Raw genomic sequence first — 19,784 nt, forward strand, 5'->3', positions numbered from 1 at the left:
GCTGCCATTCCCGCGTTGTTTCCCGGGTGCGGGTCACACCGCCCTGCCCCGTCCCCACCGTGGTCCGCTGTGGACACGCAGAGGACACGCAGCTCCCGCGCCACCTGACCAATGGCAGCCTCCAACACGTAGGCCTGGCCCGCGCGGGCTGGCCGCGGCCAATAGGCGCGCCCCATGCAAAACACCGCGCCGGGAGACGCCGCTAATTGGCTCCGTCGCAAGGGCGGCGGGTCGCGCGCTGGGCCGGAGCCGGGAGCTGGCGGCGCAGCCACCGTGATGGGGCTCGCCCGCCCCGACACCGCCTTCTCCGGTACCCGGCGTGTACCGACTTGTGTCACGGGAGTAGCTAAGGCCGGGGCAGGGGGGGAAGTGCGTGCGCACCGAGGTGCTGTTTCGCTGTCTCATTCATTAACAGCTCCTAAGTTCACATACCCGCGCCCCCAGACCCGTTCCGCTTCGCCGCCGTTTCTGAGGGGAGGGCAGGACCGGGCTCTCGCCGCCAGCGCGGGATCCAGGGCCCCGGCACAAAACGCGCGGGCCGGGAGCAGCCGCTGTACATCCCCGCCCCAGCGCGCGAGGATCCCCCACGCGCGCCCTTAGGCGCGGTGGGCGCGCATGCGCGGGGGGGTCACCGCGCCGGCCGGCGGAGCGGCGGCGGCGGCGGCCGGGGCATGTCGGGCGCGCGGGGCGGTGGGCGCGTGGCCCCTCCCCTCGGCGAGCGCGCGGCAGCCGCAGCGGCGGCGGCCGCGGGAGGAGGCGGCGAGGAGGCGGCGCCTGTGTCGGCGCTGGAGGTTGTGTCCTTCCTGGGGAAGCTGCTGTGCGCAGTCGCGGCGCTGAAGGCGGCTCTGTACCTGCTCCGCAGAGTGTGCCTAGCGATGGCCTGGAAGTCGGGCGGCGCCAGCCACTCCGAGCTCATCCACAACCTCCGCAGTGAGTCTCGGGGCGGGGGCGCGGGCGGGCGGGGCTCCTGGGCTGCGGGGCGGCCGTTACCGGCCGCCCGGTGACCGTTAGCGACCGCGCGCTCCTGCAGCGCCCGCCCGACCCGCCGCCAACTGTCACAGGGAGCCGCACGGCCGCGCGTGTCCGTGTTGTCCGTCCGTGTCTGTTTGTGCGTGTCTCTGTGTCCGACCGGGGGTGTGTCCGTGCGCGCCCGGGTGCTCGGGCGGGGGGGGTGTGTGTGTCCGGGCGGCCGCCGGTGTCGCAGGGCGGGCCGGGCTGTTGTTGCGGGAGGCAATGCGGAGGGCGGGGTGGCGCCGATGGCGGTCCCGGAGGGGAAGCGCCGTGCGGCGGCCGTGGCCGTTCCCTACTCGCCGCGTCCCCCCCCCCCTCGGCGGCCCCGTTCCCGCCGCCTCGTTCCCATCTGCGGTGTGCGAGCTGAGGCGGGGCCGCGGCGGCAGTGCCGGAGGGCCCGTGATCCCCCGCACGCACCGGGATCGGCGCCCGTCTGGTTCGCTCCGGCCGGCACGACTGGCGGTGTCGGCGGGCGCCCTCCGGTCTTTCAGGCCCGAGCTGAACAACGCAGCGGGAGCCGCCCGGGTTTGGGAATCGCGCCGAAGAGGCCGCGGCTGTTTGTGCTGGGTGAAAGGGGCGTGTGGCAGCGGTCCCTCCTCCCCCCTCCCCGGCGGGGTCCCGAGTGGCTCCGCTCGAAGGGCTGGGCTGGGAGCGCGGGGAGAGGAGCGGAGCTGTCGGGGCTGCGGACTCGTGCTGTGACAGCCGAGCTGTGCGGCGGCTGCCCGGCACTGGGCGCTCCCTTGTGCTCGCCGAGGGTTTGTGCTGTCCCCGTGCTGAACGTGGAAGGTGTTGGGCGGGCGCTTCTTCGCCGACGTACTTCAGTACATCCTGAAGTCTGCAGGTCCTGAGAGGACAGATATACAACACCTGCTGTATTCGAAGCTTCCATTTTTCATATTAGGATAGAGTTAACCTCTCTTATATGTACTTACAGTGTCTCTCGTCTCTGCTCCTGGCCTTTTCCCTTTCTTTTCTCAAGTTCGTGTCCTAGATGTAAAAGGGTGTAGATCTGGAGCCTGTATTATGACAGTTGTCTCCTATTTTAGTGATGCTACAGCACCACAGACAAGTTCAGCTGCGTGGCCTCCTCGGTATTCTGGTGTCATAGGAGAATCACCCTTGTTGTTTTCTCCTTTTCTCTGCTTATGGTAGATCATCTGATTCTGTGTTCATTCTCAGTATTTTCTTTTGAAAACTATCACATCCAGCTGAATAGTACATGCTGAAGTGACTTTCAGCTTCCCTGTAAAAATCACTAATTATTTTAGAGTTTAATTGCAAAAATTCTGTTTAATAAATTGATAATAACTTCTCTAGTTACAAGTGTTGCAATACATTTATTTTGTTTTGTGCTGCAACTGAAAGGGCTAGAAATACTGTTTTAGTGAAATACTGCTCTCTTACACAGCAGGAAAAAACTTTCTGATGTAAAAATCAACTTTAAATTCCAAAATACATCCAAAAAGCAATTACTGCCAGAATAGTCTATGGTGCTCAGAACCTGAAGGCAAAACCAGTTTCTTTGTTGCAGAGGACAATGACAGTTTTTCAACACATGGAAACTGTTTAGGGCGTTCCAAAGATGATGACAAAGCTAAAAACCATTGTAGTTAGTATGCAGCAATAGTTGTATAGGAAGAGGAAAGTAAAATAGAAGCGCTCAATATTGTAATCTCAAAGCATGCACTGATGGTAATTTCCCCCTCTCTGTTTTGCATATGCATGCCAAAATGTTTTGAAGGATGTTAAACAGAGAAATAGTGGATTGGCAGTAAAATATTGTGGAAGGAAAGAGGCTTTTGATCTTGCAGGAAGATTGTGTTGTCAACTTCAATGGGCCTCTGCTCATGTTGTAGGGCTTTATCAGTGCAGAGCAGCTGCTGAATTAAGACCATTACTTTCAAGTTAGGGTTCCTCAGGTAAGATGATACCTTGTTGCCAAAGTTGGGAACCGATTTAGAAGAAAGTGCTGTTTAATGTGATACAATTCTCCCAGATATGTTTCAACCAGCTTAAAACTTATTGGTTACAGAAAGACTAAAATGTTCCATAGAATTCTTTTAGAGTAGTAGATCCGTCAAAGTCAAAGTATTTTCCCCCTCTCTAAAAACAGCTACATAGCATTTGCAGCATTTTATGCTAAAAGTGAGAATGCAAATTGGATACGGTTAATTTGATGTTGTCTAGTGTTTGTCTTGTGTGTAACTTAGTAAATGTGTGTGTAATGTCATGTATATTTTGCATAACTTAAAATAATGCAGGTTGTAGTGACACAGTATGTTTTCTTCTGCAGCAAATCCTGGTAGAGAGGTTCTTGCCCCTGCCCTTATGCCACAATTCTTCTCTTGACTGTTCTTATAGAATTGCTTGTGAGGGAGGCAGTGCTGTAAGACTGGGTCACTTTCTCATGACTTGTGAAACATCAAGATTTAAGCTCGTCAATGTCTGTAAGCCGTTGTACTATTATGGTTAGAGAAGCAGTAAACTTGGTTGTGCATAAAGGAGGGCTGGGGAGAGTGGGAACTTATTAAAGTGGTTTTGCTTCCAAGTAAATACATCACTGGAAGATTCCTGTATGCTACATGTTCTTTTCCTTTAAAACAGCTATAAAGATTATTCCTAATTATAGGCTGTTATTGGCAGCTGCTAGTGCTTCTATTTTGTGGCAATAAAATTCTCCATTTCGTGACATTTGCTTTACTGCTCATTTCACTGTTGCCTTAACTATAGAACTAACTTTTCTGTAATGTAGCAATCATTGTGTTAGGGCAGTGACAAGTGATTTGGGGTATTTACAGTGCAGATTTAGGCAATTATTCTTTATAGGCTGCGTCTTTGCTGTCCTGTCTTAAAAGAGACAAATCTAATAAGGAGGGTCCCGGAACTTGCATTTTTTCAGCACATGCCTAGGGACAAGTGAATGAAGAATGTTGCAGTACATTGTTTTGTTGTTTCGATTTTTAACTTCTTCTTGCATTGTAAACATGTTTTTGCACTGTTAATTTGAGGCATCATAGATGCACAATTTGACATATGCAAAATAAACTTGTTTAAAACACACTCTTCACAACAAAAATCCTGTCCTTGAATGTGCTGTTGCTACGAGGTGTTCAGCTGCTTTGTTTCAGTGATTCTTGAAAGTACTTCTCATTTTTTAAAAATGCCTTTTTAAAATCTGAGTGATTCTTTCTTCATTAAAGCCTTAAAACAAATATTTTTCACCTTCACAGAATAATTACTAAAATCTTTGCTTCTTCCTGAGTGAAAATAGTTGAACATGTTCCTTCAAACTTGAGTAAACTTCTCCCTAAAATATATTTAAAGTAAGATCTTTTAGCAGATGATATTTCTAGGAAGCTGTCTAAATGCAGGTTACAGTAGGGTTAGAAATCATACTAAACGCAGAAATAATTACCTGTATTAAAATAACTAACTCTGGCAGGAGATTTTTTTAAAATTATGAATCTGTCATATAGAGGTGCTGAGGAAGGAGGAAAAAAATTGGTGAGTTATTTACTGTTGTCTTGCTTGGTTGAAAGTCTCTTCTGTAACTTTTTTCCCCTCTCTGTATCTTCAGCTATCCACTGATAGGTTACTACTTCATTTCATCTTCGGTCTTTCATATGTGGGCTTTTGCCAAGTCCTGCTACTTTACATGCCAGCATCTTAGAAATCAGCTTTTCTTTCCCAGCTGAAGGACACAAAAATTGGTTCCCTGTCCAATTCACAAGCAAGCAAAGTTCATTAAGCTTCCTTGTTGCGCTTTTTCCCTCCAGTCAATGTCATGTTGCCATAGGACAAGCTTGCTTTGCTTATTTCTCTGATCATGTGTCAATGGTGTTTTCATCACTTATACCTGCTCTTGAATCCTCATTTCTCAGTGAAAGTGAAGGTGAGTTGACTTGGCTGTGGCAGAAGTTGTTAACCATCTGTGAATTTGTTTCTTGCTACATTCTTTTACCTTCCTCACCTAATAAACTTGTGTTGCAAAAGTTAGCAACTCTAATTTACAAGATTCCATAGAATTTTGCACCTCACATAAGATCAGGTTCTTAATTTTTCGGTGTGAATGATGCTTGAAATCAGTATATATTCAAATATTATCAGGGTCTGAGAATTCTATTTTTAAATGTGCTAAAGGTATTTCTCCAAGTGTTTTAATTATTTAGATATTTAAAAATGGCATCTTAGCGTGCTTTGTCATGTTAAAGGCTTATCTGCAATAAATCTGCACCTTTGGCGCAAGTTTCTGGTTGCTGAGGACATATCTCTTTGGGAAGTGCCATGAATGGGAAAGCATTGAATACAGTAAGCCTAAGCTAGGTTCAGCAAGCAGTAAACATTGGTTTTGTTTCGTTAATTTTCCTCTATTATGTCTTTTCCCTTGGTTTTTCCAAATCTCTTCTACATCTGTCTAATTTTGCTTAAGGAAGAGTAATGTAACTTGGATGAACATGAAAAAGGGAAATAATAATGGAAAATTAGACCAAATGTATTGACTCCCCTCTACAAGCACTTTTGCTGCCTGTTATGTGCATTCAGTGTCCACCCCTTCTTTCATCATGAACGTATTGAGGCTTCAGTGACTAAGCATTGTAACTTTTGACTAGGTAGTGAAGTGGTTAGAAAGTGAACTATTTTTTTCAATTAAAAATTAACACATCTACTGATAAGTTAATTTAATAATATCTAAAATTTCTTAAATTTAGTTCATGTCTCAGGTGGCAGGCTTGAAATCTGTGATGCTATTTTTTGGAGCATTGAAATTAAAAAAAAAATTGTTAGCAAGTAATTTGAATAATTGCCTAAAGGACTTGCTGTGAAACTTTTTTATTTTTAAGTAAGATTTAAGTATTTGTTAATGATTTGCCCATATCTGTGAAATGTTTTGAAGGAATTTCTGTACCCTTGATCTTTTAAGAGGCAGGCCTTCAAGTAAATCAAGACAACTAGACATCCCAAATAATAGGAAATGATAACAGAAAGGAAAAAACTCAACCTAAATCTAATAGCATTTATCATGTTTTGTTGGTATGTAAATAAAGATTTTGTTCTTAACTGTTTTTTTGTTGTTGGCATGTTTTTTGCACTTAATGTTGGACAGGGTGTCAATGTAATGTTAAAAACACACCCATACTTTCCCAGAAACTTCCAAAATTCAGTGCATCAAAATCCAAGTCCTTGATCATTCAAGAAAAAAGAGGGCATTTTTTGCTGATTATTTACATCTTTATAACTCCTAATAAATAATTTTAATTAAAAATATTTTGTTATTTTGCTTAATTGAAGATATCTTTTTATTTTTGTATGTGAATATAATGCCATATATTATTTTTTCCTGGTGGTGTGAAGTTGCCTAGTAATCCATAGCAAAATGGAAATGATACTGCAAATATTCCAAACCAGGTCATTACTGCTGCATGTAGGCATTTTAAAAAGAGGGAATCTTCTATGGTTTAGCTTCAGTACAGCTCTAAGCTTTTCTTTTAGTGCTGCTGTTTCTTTCATCCTGATGTACTATCAGGAGATCACCAAGAGCAACTGGAAAGCCTAGAAAGAAATGTGTAATATTCATGTTCTTTTGAGTGATTGTTGATGTGAATGTTATCCCTTAATGCCACAAAGTCATGTTCTCTAGTGCTACATAACACTTTAAGTAAATAATTTCATTAATTTTTTTTATTAGATTAATTGTATTAATGTTTTGATTTTTAATTTAAATTACCAACATTTGGCAAAAACGGAGTGAACTCTTTTAAAGCTTGAGATCAGTAAACTGTGGACTTCTCTTGGACTGGCTGACTTGTGAGTTACATTTTAAGACTTGAGAACCTGAATACTTTAATAGTGGACTTGAAGACAAAATAGTTTTAAATGCTTGCACTGTTGAAATACAGCTTCAGAAATTCTAAGTTCTTCTAGTAGGACATTTCTTTGTCAAGAGTCAGAGTTATATTTGGCTGATCTTCCTCAACTTCCATGTAGTACTGGTGCTCGTCTTAATGAAACCACCTGCGTAATGATAAACTTTATGTGGTCCAGCTGCTGGTCTTAGCAGTGGTTTTCTGAAAACTGCAGATTGGTTGCATGGAATCTGCTCAGTAAGGTGTGAGATGTGCACCATCTGGCTTCTTTACAGAGCTACTAAAGCTGTAAGTAGTTTTGCCACAAGCCTTACTGTAAAGAGAGTTCCCTGTCTATCTGTCTGATCCAGCTAACTTTATCTTAACCTTTGCAACACTTTTTCATTATTACTGATAGTTGTTGTCAGTTTGCATTGAACTCTTTAGTTTTGACTTCCCATATGATGTGTAAGTGAAATTCAGCCTTCTCAAATGTTGAGGGATTGAGGAGTGCTCAGAGGTTAAAGTCTCCCTCATCCACACATGGGTGTTAAAGTTCACTGGAAAATGAGATTCTATGTTTTTGCATGCTGAAACACACTCTAAAGTTATTTTTTCTTTCATGTACTCCTCAAAGTTTTTTCATTCAGCTGCTGATACAGATTTAGACAAAATCAACATAATCATTTTGATAAATGTGAGTACATGACAGAGAACTTCTGTATAAATCTGTGTGCTAGAAGGCTGTGTTTATCAGGCCTTTCTCCTCCCTCAGAGAAGAAAATGGTTAATGCCAACTTTGCAACACTGCCATATAGTAGGAGGGGGCAATACAGCTGTGGTTAAAATGTCTAAATTAGTTAACTGCAGACTTTCAGATCCATGAAAGTGAATAGAAAACTCTAACCTGTTATACCAAAGTGAATGGGTTGTTTTGAAGGTGATCCTTATTAAATAGGGAAGGAATACTACTTAAAGTAAAAGTGAAATGTTCACAGGTAAGTTTGTATTTAACTGAAGCTTGAGGCTATGTACTAGTTTGTGTTGAGCCTAGCTTGTGATTCTCATGTTTTACCTCTGCAGGTTTAGAGTAGCATTTAAATGGTAATTGAATATTTATTATTATTATTTTTACTATTATCACTCCCATTTTTAAAAAAAATTCTGTCACTTTGGAATTTTCATGGGACTTGATATTTGTGTTTCATTTCTGGGCTGTAAGATTAACTCTGATGGACTTGTGTTTTCCTCAGTCTTTCTATCCTTGTGTCTCTGAACGATAGACTCTCAAATGATTCCTTCCAGTGAGCTGTATGCAACCTCCTGTTTGGATAATGTTTGAATATAGTGAATATAAATCACAGTGAAAATAGATGGACAGCTGAATGTTTGAGGCAGATAGCTCTTAAATTATCAGCAAAGCACAAGGAATCTGCATGTATGAGGGGTATAAGAAACACTTGTTTACCAACACCTACTTTGAATTTATTTAGCACAAAGAGTTTTGTATGGTTTGGGTCAGTGTCCGTTTGTGGATTTTAGGGTGTTCATGCATCACTTCTTGTTCTAAGTGCTTTCTTTGTGTTCATGCTTTACAGTGAAATCTTCCTATGCTCATTACTAAATAAAATTCTATTAACTGAACCACATTCTTTCCCATCTTTTTTCTTCCTCTACTCAAACAAAAAGACCCTGACTTTAAAAATGTCAGTTGATCAGGTGCTTAAAACCAACAATCTTCACATTGCTTGCAAATCAAGCTGTGGTTCTGTTCCAGCCCATTCTCCTCTGGAAAGCTGCTAGCTGTTTTTTGTGGGTCAGGTGGAGACTGTCATTTGACTCTGTCCTGCGCTATATCCATATCTTTAAAAGTGAGAGGCATGGATTAGGTGGATGGACCACTTGATAGATAAGGGTAGGTGGTAGCACTCAAAATAGTTCTGGTCAAAAGCTCTGTGTTCAGGTGTAGACCGTGATGAGTGGGGTTGCCACTTGGACTGGTGTTGTTTAACGTCATTGACATTGACAGTGGGATCAAGTGTACTCTCTGCAAGTTTGTGGAGAGCAAACTGTCCTGTATCAAAAGTGTCGTGGCCAGCAGGGCAAGGGAGGCAATTCTGCCCCTCTGCTCTGCGCTGGTGAGACCCCACCTGGAGTGCTGCATCTAGCTCTGGGGCCTCTAACATAAGAAGGAACTAGCTGACCTTGAAGGATTCTTCAAACCCAAACCTTTCTATGATTTGTCACATTTGTCAGTAATTTCCGTCTACAGGAATGAATCATAAAGCTCTATATGCTTTGCATCATGCCTTAAGATCTCTGTATGATTTCAAAATATCACTCTTTTGCTGAAAATTCATCTTCCTAAGTGAAGTATTCTGCAGTGGTTATGGAGAAAGTAATCTAAGAAGCTGAACTATGTGGATGCTGAAGTAGTTGCACTACTTGTGGATGTTGAAGTAGTAAATGGTTTTGGGATCTGCAAGAGGATTTTTTTAATACATAAAATCAGCCACAAGAGGAGTTTGAGTAGGTGGTATGGTTTGTATAGTAAGTTTGTGTGCTGGATCATGTGGCAGTGACGCATCCTCTTTTCTGATCTGGAAGCCAATGTTGGTGCAAATGTTGACTGCTAGTATTTTATGGTTTGGTTAGAAACGTGTTTGGTCAACAGTCAGGATACTGTCAGTGAGGTAGGCAATTCTTTGAAACATAAGCACCTCAGTAGTGCATTTGTTGCTAAATAAAAGACAAAATAAAAAGATAGGTTGTTTACTTGTTGGAAATCCATAGTGCCTTTTCACACTCTTCTTTCCTTGCTCTCTGACTGCCAGCTGCCCAGTTTCCCAGGTTACATTCAACAGTGGTATATTCCCACCTTCAAGTCCAAGGATTGCTCTGAGCTCTTTTCCTGTTTTCATGGTGTTATTTGTGGAAAAGAGGCAGACCAGAGGGAGTTTTCAAAACATGCTCCAATTATGTCAAGTTGTCATTGCCACAGCCTCTGCACAGAGTAACTCTTGAACTTGGCAGGCAGTGCTCCACTGTTAAGTACTTACTTTTCAGCTTCAGCCCTTTGAAGCTTGGAAGTTGCGCTGATATAACTCTGTTTTGAGTTTACTTTTTATTTCTAGCCATCAGTGTGTTTGTGTATTATCCTTTGCTTGTAAACACTTTAATATCTGATTTGTTTGCAGTGCAAACTGATTATCATATCACCCAACAGTCTCCTCAAGGAGAGATTTCTGTGCACATTATAATTGGAAAGGATATTCTAATATGCATTTAATTGTGAACTCTTTTCTTGCAATATACAACTTCGCTTTAAGATTCAGAAAATGGTTTTAGTTAGCATTTTATGAATAGTTAATTTTTTTTTTCTGTTTTGGTTTTTTGGTAGAAATGGCATGAAATTAGAATGTCTTCTTTGCAATATAAGCTTCTATTATTGGCTTCTTTAGGGGATATACTTGTTTTCTGGACTTAATTGAGAATTTGATAGAGACATGTTTCAGGCAGAATTAAGATCCTGGCAGCTGGTCATCTTGGGACTGACTATTGCAGGAAAGAAAGGACTTTTTTGGAGTTCAGTACCTTACAGTTGTAAGGTACAACTCTCTATATTCATCTGTGAGACTAAGAAAAAAAATTTTATTGTTATCAACACAGTAAAAATGTCAACTAAGTCAATATTGACCTTACTGTTTAGGCTTGATTGTTTTTCTTACATCCCACCTTTTGATGTTGTTTCCATTGTATAATAAGCAAATTTGAAAAGCAGACTTAATCTGTGGGGGGTAGCTGAGAGGGTGTTGTTTTTTTTGCAGACGGAGCATTATTCAATAATTGAAATAAATGGCTGACAGCAGATTCAGCTTCTTCCACGTGTTCTGAGTATGGGTAACTTTCTTCAATTCATATTTACTGAGAAAAAGATTACAATAATCAAAGACAGTACAACAGTCAGCAAATCTCATGATTGTTTGCTGAATGAGAGCATCCTGAATGTTCAAATCTGTAAAATATTAGTAGTTTCTGTTTCTAGAGTTTTTTTTTGGTAATTTGCCTGTCAATGTAAGCTTTTTATTTGGTAGTTGTATGTACTTTGACTTAACCCAAGTTTTGTGAAATTATAGAAGGTTCTTGGCCTTATCGTAGGGTCCTGCAGTTGCTCTTCCAAGCTGTTCTTTTTGTTCTTTGCATGTGTATTCCACAAGGCACAAAAGGAAAGAGCAGGTGGCTGCCTATAGTTCTAGAATACATGCATGTAAAAAAATAAATCACTATTTTAGGCCTTTTGTGAGTACTTCTCAGCTACTGCTTTTTGACATCTCTTTAGCCTCCTAGAGCCTTTATCTCCTCACTTCTGCTATAATTAGACTTGCTTATTCTCCTTTTTTGAAAGTATATTTCATTTGGAGATACTGACTTCTTAGTGATTCCTAATGAGACTCTAAGAGTAAAAGTTTGAATTTTTTGTTTGTTTGTTTGTTTTGGTTTTTTTTGTTTCTGTGCTTTGTTAACAGAACTGCTATACAACTAATCCAACTAATTTCTAGTGGTCAGGGAAAACTTTTTTTTCCTTACTAGCCTCTGTTGTTAGTGCCAATGTATTAATGGATTGATTTGTTTGTTTTCTTTTGGGTACAATTTTGCTCAGTAAGTAAACTTATGAACTGCTGCAAATGCCTGCTGGCTCAGATTTAAAACCTTGGATTGAAATGAGCTTCCTCTAACTAGAACTGCTTTCAAAATTAAGTCAAAGAACAGGATCTATCTAAGGTGTGGGGACTGTGAGTGGAGTGTATGCTTTTTCTGGGACTTAACAGATACAGAAATATTTCTCAAAAAATAATATATTTAAAAAAGGAATTGTTTTCCTTAAAATTTTCCTTAGTAATAGTATATTTGTTTTGCAGTTCTATGTGATACTTTGTCTTCAGACCAAAAAGGAATATGATCTGAGGAGTTATTTTCCTTTCTGAATTCAAGTCTGTGTTAGATAGGATAATTCATTCTGGACACCGATAGTAGATAACAAAAAAAGACAGGAAAATCCCATGATTAATAGGTGTAGTTGGGAGCATCCAGTAAACAGTCAGTAAAGTCTCTGCAGAAGTTGGCCCATTACTGGGGTGTATTTTTTCAGAGAAACCCACTGGTGCAACTTCAGGACAATCTTACACAAGTTCCATAATCTGATTTTCATGTTTTGGGTTAGATATTAATGGTGCTTACATGACATTTTATTTTCCGTTTTAAAGTATAATTTTGCAAATAAATCCTTATTTAAAGAAAGTAGTTAATGAAGCAATCCATCATTGAAATGTCAGTTATTTGTAGTTTATATAACCTTTTAATGCAAGTAATTAGTTAATTTCTTCCATTTGTTTTCCAAAGTTTACTGTTATTCATTAATGGGCTCTTGAGAACTTCAAAAAAATAGAATTAACAATGTTTTAAAAAACTTCAATAAAACTGCAAGGAAAAATGGCTGTTTCTGACATTTTACATGCATGTGCATTGATATTTTATTTTTAAACGTGAAAAAAGATTCAGAGTGTTTTGATATAAAAACTTTCTGGCCTCAGTCTGCCCCAGCATAAGAATTCAGATTCAGTGGGAGTTTCTTAACAAAAGGATTTTTTTTTTTTGCAACCACAAGACAAACAGATCTGGAAACTAAAGTACTGAGCAATGATGCTTTAACTTAACATTTCTAACTTGCTTTTGTATATTTTTCAATGATTATTTGTATAGCTTCTTAGAAATATGAAGTATATCTTGTTTGGTATTCCTAGTAATACTAATTTCTTACTGACTATATTTCAGGATTTGTCAAAGGTGTGCATGAAGTTGAGTTTTCCTAGGGGGTAGACCTTTGCAAGTGGTTTCAGGAGAGCATTTGTAACTGCTGGAAAAGTCTTGTTCGACAATCACTGGCTTAAGCATCATTTGATCTCTGGACTCCAGATTTAATTTTAGTATCACAGAAGGGTTTGTGCTGGAAGGGTTTGTGCTGGAAGGGTTTGTGCTGGAAGGGTGATGTCCAACCCTTGCCATGGCCAGTACGATGAGGGCAAGAGTGTAAGATCTGTGTAAGGCACATGATTTCTCACAATACTATGAGTATGTTAACACATTTCACAGACTCCTGCATTGCAGAAGAGAAACAATGTCTTCATTTTTATATATTTGTTTGTTTATAGAAAATGGAATAATCAAAACAGACAAAGTATTTGAAGTAATGCTGGCTACAGACCGTTGCCACTATGCAAAATACAACCCCTACATGGACTCCCCACAATCTATAGGTAAGAGCATCTTGCAAAAGTGATTGAGATTGTTTTAATTTGTGTAGCTGTGGCTGCTTTTGTCATTTTTGTGTTAAGAATGTGAAAATATATTTTTTTTTAATTTGGAAGGTTGTTTAGTTCTTCATCAATTTATTGCATACCTTTTAACTAAGCTTCAATTTCTTGCAGAATGCAGTTGGCATATTTTGATGCATCAGGTAGAGAGGTGTTTTTCAGCCAATATTAGTATGTGTAAATATGTGTTTGTTTTTCAAACCACAGCAACTTGTGATGGCGCAACGGATGTAAATACGTAAAAATAATTCGCATCCAGTTTATGGTAGAAACAGTCCCTGTCTTTACAGAAATTATTCAGTTGGGACCAATGCAAACTTTCTTAAACCATTATGTGAAATCTTTACAAACAGGCTTTGAGTAGGCAGGTCTACTGATAGGACTGTAATTTCCCATCCAGGTCCCAGTTTTATCTTTCCAAGACAAGAGAATGATCTATGTAAATGTGTTAATTTCTTTTTTCTTTATCTTCCCCCTTTCTTTAATTGTATGTGGTGAGTGAATTTTATTAGGATTTTGTTAGTTATATAGGAAAATTAAAAAATATTTTAAGATACATACTCAAAGGCTTATGTATCTTTACAAAAACAAATATAGGTGAGTGTTCCTCCCATTCTTATAGGTGTTTGTTCTCATTTGTTGTTTGCAAAACACACAAGATTGTTCTCCAGATGTTCTACTATAGTCTCCACTACATGAAATTCAAACTAACAAATTCAGGTTTTTACATAGGGGCTGACTAAAAAGGAGTTACATTATTTGGGGAGACACTACTCTGCTGAATTAAGCCTACTTGCTCAGTATGTGATATTCATTCAATTTATAGTGACAAAATGGAGATTGTAACTGAGATCAAGGATAAAACCTTTTCTTTTCCTGTCCAGAGAAGACACAGCTTAGCTTTCAGCTGAGTTACCATAACTCACTTCTGATGTAGAGTACCGGTGTAACGGCAGGGGTGTGGATGTTGTACCCTGAATGAGGGTGACAGTGAAGGTGTTGCACTTTACAGTCAAGGTAATAAAGAGTGTAAGGTTGCTGTCTGAACAATGAACATCTTCCACTCTCTTGTTTTACAGGTTTCCAAGCAACAATCAGTGCTCCACACATGGTAAGCTTTAAACTGGGTGATTAGTATAGTGATTTTATAAACATCCAGGTGCTTTTGAAATAAAATATTTACCCTAGTAAATTTAATGAGCAGTTGATTGCAGTGACACTTTTGTGTACTGCTTACTGTGAGGAAGTAGAAGAGATTGATCAAGATTTTTCTTGCAGATGTACAGTAATAGGATGAGGGGTAGTGGGCAAAAAAATGTAACATAGGAAATTCTGGTTAGTTTCTAGAGTAAAAAAAAACTAGGAAGGCAGTTTAGTACTGAAACAGGCTTTGCAGCTTGTAGAAATTCTGTTCTTTGATATACAAAGAAGCTGACTGAATAGGCTTGTAAGCAGCCTAATTTAAAATGCCCATGTATTGAAATAGGACTGGATCAGAAGATTTCCAGAGATGTTTCCATTATAAATTACTTTTTAATATATAAAATCAGAAGAATTCAGGAGTGAATGACAGTGATTCCTATAGTATGGTACTGCTGTAATGCGTTTAAATCTTTGAGCAGGAAAAAAGATACATTGTACTGAGTGGCAGGGCTTTTTTTGCCAAGTGGTTTGTGAGCAGGGTGAGTGTTCCAGTTGGGATTTCAGTGCATACATCTAACCCAGATATAATTTTTCTATGTTTCTTTATTTGAGATAATAGGTGAATAGAAGCAAGTATTTTGTGTTCGTGATTTTTGGAAGGTGTCAAATCATAGTAAAAGTCTGCTTCTCTTGACTAAAAATTGTGTAGCTGGCTTGGAATTTACCTAGTTAACAATATTAAAAAAACAGGAATTTTGTATAGAGATGTTTACAATATTATTCAAGAAAAGACTGAAAAAAATACTGTTGCTAAGAGGAAAAATAAGTATTGATTATGCTTCAAAATTTTAAGTCCCTTAAGTCATTACTTTTCCAATGCTTAGCACTAGTAGTATATGAAGTGTTAGAGCAAAAAGTTAATATATCCTCTAAGCAAATATTAACAAAGAATGTTCTAACAGAGAATATTCTAATTATTTATATTTTCTGGGTGGGATGGATTAAGCTGAAAGTGTGATAATGGCTGTCTCTGAAACATGAAAGAACAAATTGTTTTTTTAGTGTGCAGCCTATGCTTAGTTTGTGTACTGCTCCACCACGTAGCAAAAGTTATCAAGTGTGTCTATAGACTACTTCAGTTCATCCATGAGCCTGGCTATCTGCCTTTGTAAGAGATGACTTCTTTTTCCTATTTTTTGATTCAGCAAGTGTGCAAGTAATACAGGAGGTAGTTTTAATAGCCATTTTCCTTGATGCTCTAGAGCTGCCTTCTTCCTAGCTAGCTTTTGTACCAGAAAATTCCAATGCATATAGCATAATGCTGTAGCATATGTGTAATGAACTAAGTTCTTTATTGGCCATATACTGCCAGAATATTAAGAGTCACCAGAGCTGAGGAGAAATAAACTGATTTATAGTGTGTTTCCTAATATATAAATAGAGTCTATGCTAGAAGCTGAAATGGTCAGAGGAGGCTTTTTATATGAATACTAACAAAAAAAAAAATACACTCGTGAAATTTGTTGAAGACAATGAAATAACAATTGTTATATAATATAGTTATAATATAGTTAACTCCTCCCCCCCCCCCCCCCCCCCCCTTTTTTGTAATAGAATTTATTCTGAAATTTCTTACACAAATACTCAGGGCATTTTCAAAAAATCTCTGAAGAAATGAACATATATTGAGTAAAACAGACACTTAAAATAATTTGAAATTTTCTCTCTCTGTGTTCTCTTAGCATGCATATGCACTTGAGCTTCTATCTGATCAGCTACATGAAGGAGCCAAAGCACTTGATGTGGGATCTGGAAGTGGAATTCTTACAGCATGCTTTTCTCGAATGGTGAGTTGTTCAGTTTAATCACTTGATCACCAGAACTGCTTGGATTCGAGGGTAGCTCTGAATTACAGGGCAAAAAAACCCATCCTGCATAATTGACTGAAGTATATTATGGTGAAGAAACCCCCCAGTGAGGAAATTTAGGGGTTTTGGATTGTTTTGGGGTTTTTTTAATGATTGAATTTTAGTTGTTGCTTTATATCTTGAAGGAAGAAGATGTTTGTCTTGAACGGTTCAAATTTTGTTATCTTGTGTGGCTGTAAATGTTCTCATTGAGATAAATTGTCGTGGATTCCTGTTTCAATGAGAGCTTAGTGAGGCATAAAAGAATCTTATTTCCACAGGAAAATATCTTGTGTCTATAATAAATTGTCTTTTAATTTAATTGCTTTGTTTTCTTGTTATATTGCACAAGCATTACTATAAGTGTCCATTTAACCTTTTTAAAGTTAGCTATTAATTTGAATTTTACATCTTTGCCAAGTAACTTAATCTCAGTTGTGTTGTTCAACCTGTACCTAAGGAATTTTCTGTGTTCTTCCCTATTGTACATTGGGAAAAAAAAGATGGGAAAAAAAAAAAAAGATTAAAAAATTTGGATTTTAGTGGCTGTAGCTATTGTATTCTTAGACTGATTAATGAAAAGGAATGTTATCAGTTCTTCTTTCTTGCTTCCAGGGCTTTATATTTGCTTTATGATTAGTAGAGACCTTCATTAAACTGCCAACTAGATTTTTTGTTTTGTCTTTCTGCAAAGTTAATTTGAATTGTGTTGATACATATGATAATTTCTCATTTAGGTTTCTTTGCTACTTAGTTTTCTGTTTCAAGCACCAGTCTGAGTCTGCAATCACTTCTGTTTCCCAGTGTTAAGAGTTAGCTGAGAGTATTTAGGACTGGGCCATACACTTGCTAAAGTATTTAGGTTTCTAAGTGTTAGCTGCAAAATCTGGAGGGGAAAAAAAAAAGTACATGAAATAAGTTAACCAAACTGCAGTTTAGAGGGAATCTTAAATGGCACTTAATTCAACTTGCTGCCTATTATTTTTGATCTGTGAAGTCAGCATGGGAACGCCAATCCTACAAGCACTAAAACTTTTGTCCAGGCCGTATGTATTTCTCACTGAAGTTATGAATGCATAAAGGAATAGCCCTTTTCAATAGGACGTGCTAAATTGTAGTTGTGCACTTTTTTCTACTCAAACAAGCTGTGGAAAAGTCAGAATGAGCACAAAAAGGAAATCTCTTTCTAAATTTCCTGAAGTTAATCCCTCTATCTTTTTATTGCCATATGAATGTCATGTGCCTCTTATGAATCCTCCTTGGGTGTTTGCATTGGAATGGCTTACAGATGTGTGTTATGAAAAATTGAGTAAATGTTTTCATTCTGCTTAATAGCACTGCTAGCAGTAACAAAAAATTGAAAGAAGTTACGGACGATTGGGGATACAAGCATCATTAAGTCACTCCAGGACAAAGTATCTTATGGGAATTAATGGTAGAGTGGTTTACCACAAAAATTCAGTTGGAGATGTGCTTTTTGTGACTATGCTGATGTTGCTGATCAGTCTAATTGAGATGTATAATTAGTAGCTCATGTTTGTGGCACAAACACCTCGATGCTCATAGATGACAACTTTACTCTTATGATGATGATCTCATTTGTGGTACCTCTGGGAAGGCTTTATGTTTTCTTAGACTAGTAAAGTATCTTGAAGATTGTTGTTTAGATTTTCATGTTAAGCTTCTGGAATAATCTTGCAAGCTATGTAGATAAGTTTAAGTTTATTTACTTTTGAAAGTTGCTGGCAAATAAAATGAATTACAGTTTTCATCCTGTCAGTACTGGTTTAATGAAAAAAATGGGGTATATGTTATTCCTAACGTAGAGATTCAAAAATTGTGCCTCTTTGTGTTGTCTCAATTGCATGCACTTCACAGTTCCAGGGTAATAGAGGCAATTGATGAGAACTCAGAAACAGCATAATGTGCTGTCACATGCAGCAGGAGGTTCTCTTACTTTATCAGGCTATTTCATGCTCTGACCATTTTGCTAAATTTTCATTTCTGTGATGTTACTGTTTGGAATATACTGGATCTTTTGCCAGTTAATGGTATAGCTGATTGCCAGTCATTCCTCCAAACAGAGACCCATGGCTGTCATAGTGAAAACTTGCTCTGTGTTTTGCTCTGTTTCAAAGGCTGGGGTGGTGTTCTTCCACTCAAACAAGAAAAGCTAACACTGCTTTTATAATATTTTTAACATAGGACTTGTTCATAATAAAACCAAAAAAATTCCCCAGGATAACTAGCTACTAATTTTCCACGTCTTAACAATATTAAAATGTAAGATACAGAAACATAAACGATTTGTTTAGATGTGTCCAAAGACAGGCAACATGGGCTCTGCTAGGACATACTCTGCTATTGTGGTCTTTGAGCTGGATCCTGTTAAAAATGGTCAGATTTTTTCAGATTTGGATTGGTTTGCAATGTTTTTTTCTGAACTAAAGACAAAATTCTGGAAGAAGTACCCCTGTAATGGAGAAGTTTTTGTTAGTAAATCTTCCCCCCCCCACCCCAAAATACAGAGATTTTGTGACCTTTTTTGAATTAAGAGCTCTCAAAAGTTCCACTCTTCCTGTGGAGGAGAGCTGTAAATCTGAGAGCAGATTCATGAATGCAAGGGTGTGTGGAAGGTAATTTGTCCGTGACTGGTAATTGCAGTATTTGCTTCTGAAAGAATAGGACTCTTGAGATGATTTTGAATAAAAATCATTTAATCTTTGAAGTAAGGTCTTCTCTAGAAGAACCTTAATCCTTGGTAAGTTTTATTCAGTGTGAAAGGAGATCAGTTTTAGTCTTTGTTCTTGATGTTGTTACTTTTTATTGCAGGTAATGAAAACAAACATGATCAAATTTAACTTCTAAAAATTCCAAGAAGAAATCTCTGCTAACAATATAACACAAATGAATCACATCTTAAAAAGATCACTCTAGGAACTATTTATAAAAGTGTGGAGACACACTTAAATTATCAGGTGCTTCTAGCAGTCTAACAGAATTTGTCACTTCTAACAGTAGTTTTAATAACATTGGGAAAATATTCTTCCACTTTCCTGTTTTTGTTTTTATTTTAGAGAAATGAGTTCAGGAATTATAAGTACTCATTCTATAAATAAAACTAGCAGAAATTGTTCAACTGTATATTTTTATTCCAGGTTGGTCCCAAAGGACAAGTTGTAGGAATTGATCATATCAAAGAACTAGTAGATGACTCAATAAATAATGTCAAAAAAGACGATCCCACATTGCTGTCTTCAGGAAGAGTGAAACTGATTGGTGAGCATCAGACTGATATACTTACTAATTAAACTGATATTCTTTCTAGCAGCTGGTTGAAAATGACTGAATTGGATGTTATTAAAAGTTTGAATTTAGTAAGCTAAACCCAAGAAAGAGAAGCCAAATGAAAACTTTAAAATTTAAATTGTCTTTAGGCCTTTGAAAATCAGTATCTTCCCCCAGTTTTCAGAATATGACTTCTGATGATCTCAAAGACTATGTGTAAT

The 19,784-nt window shown here is 38.9% G+C and overlaps 1 protein-coding gene across 2 annotated transcripts in view; it reads left to right on the forward strand.

Moving 5' to 3' along the window:
• Window positions 1–671: 671 nt before the first annotated feature.
• PCMT1 (protein-L-isoaspartate (D-aspartate) O-methyltransferase) overlaps window positions 672–19,784 on the forward strand; it is a gene marked incomplete at its 5' end in the record, with an annotated part of 36,033 nt that continues 16,920 nt past the window's right edge. For both annotated transcript variants that reach the window (XM_084203012.1, XM_084203011.1), the window contains 5 exons: window positions 672–930; window positions 13,064–13,168; window positions 14,305–14,336; window positions 16,111–16,215; window positions 19,434–19,554. In XM_084203012.1, coding sequence (XP_084059138.1) covers window positions 672–930; window positions 13,064–13,168; window positions 14,305–14,336; window positions 16,111–16,215; window positions 19,434–19,554 — 622 coding nt within the window. The remainder of the gene's footprint in view (window positions 931–13,063; window positions 13,169–14,304; window positions 14,337–16,110; window positions 16,216–19,433; window positions 19,555–19,784) is intronic.

Source organism: Fringilla coelebs (genome assembly GCF_963513975.1).
Source record: "Fringilla coelebs genome assembly, chromosome: 3".
Taxonomy (NCBI): Eukaryota; Metazoa; Chordata; class Aves; order Passeriformes; family Fringillidae; genus Fringilla; species Fringilla coelebs.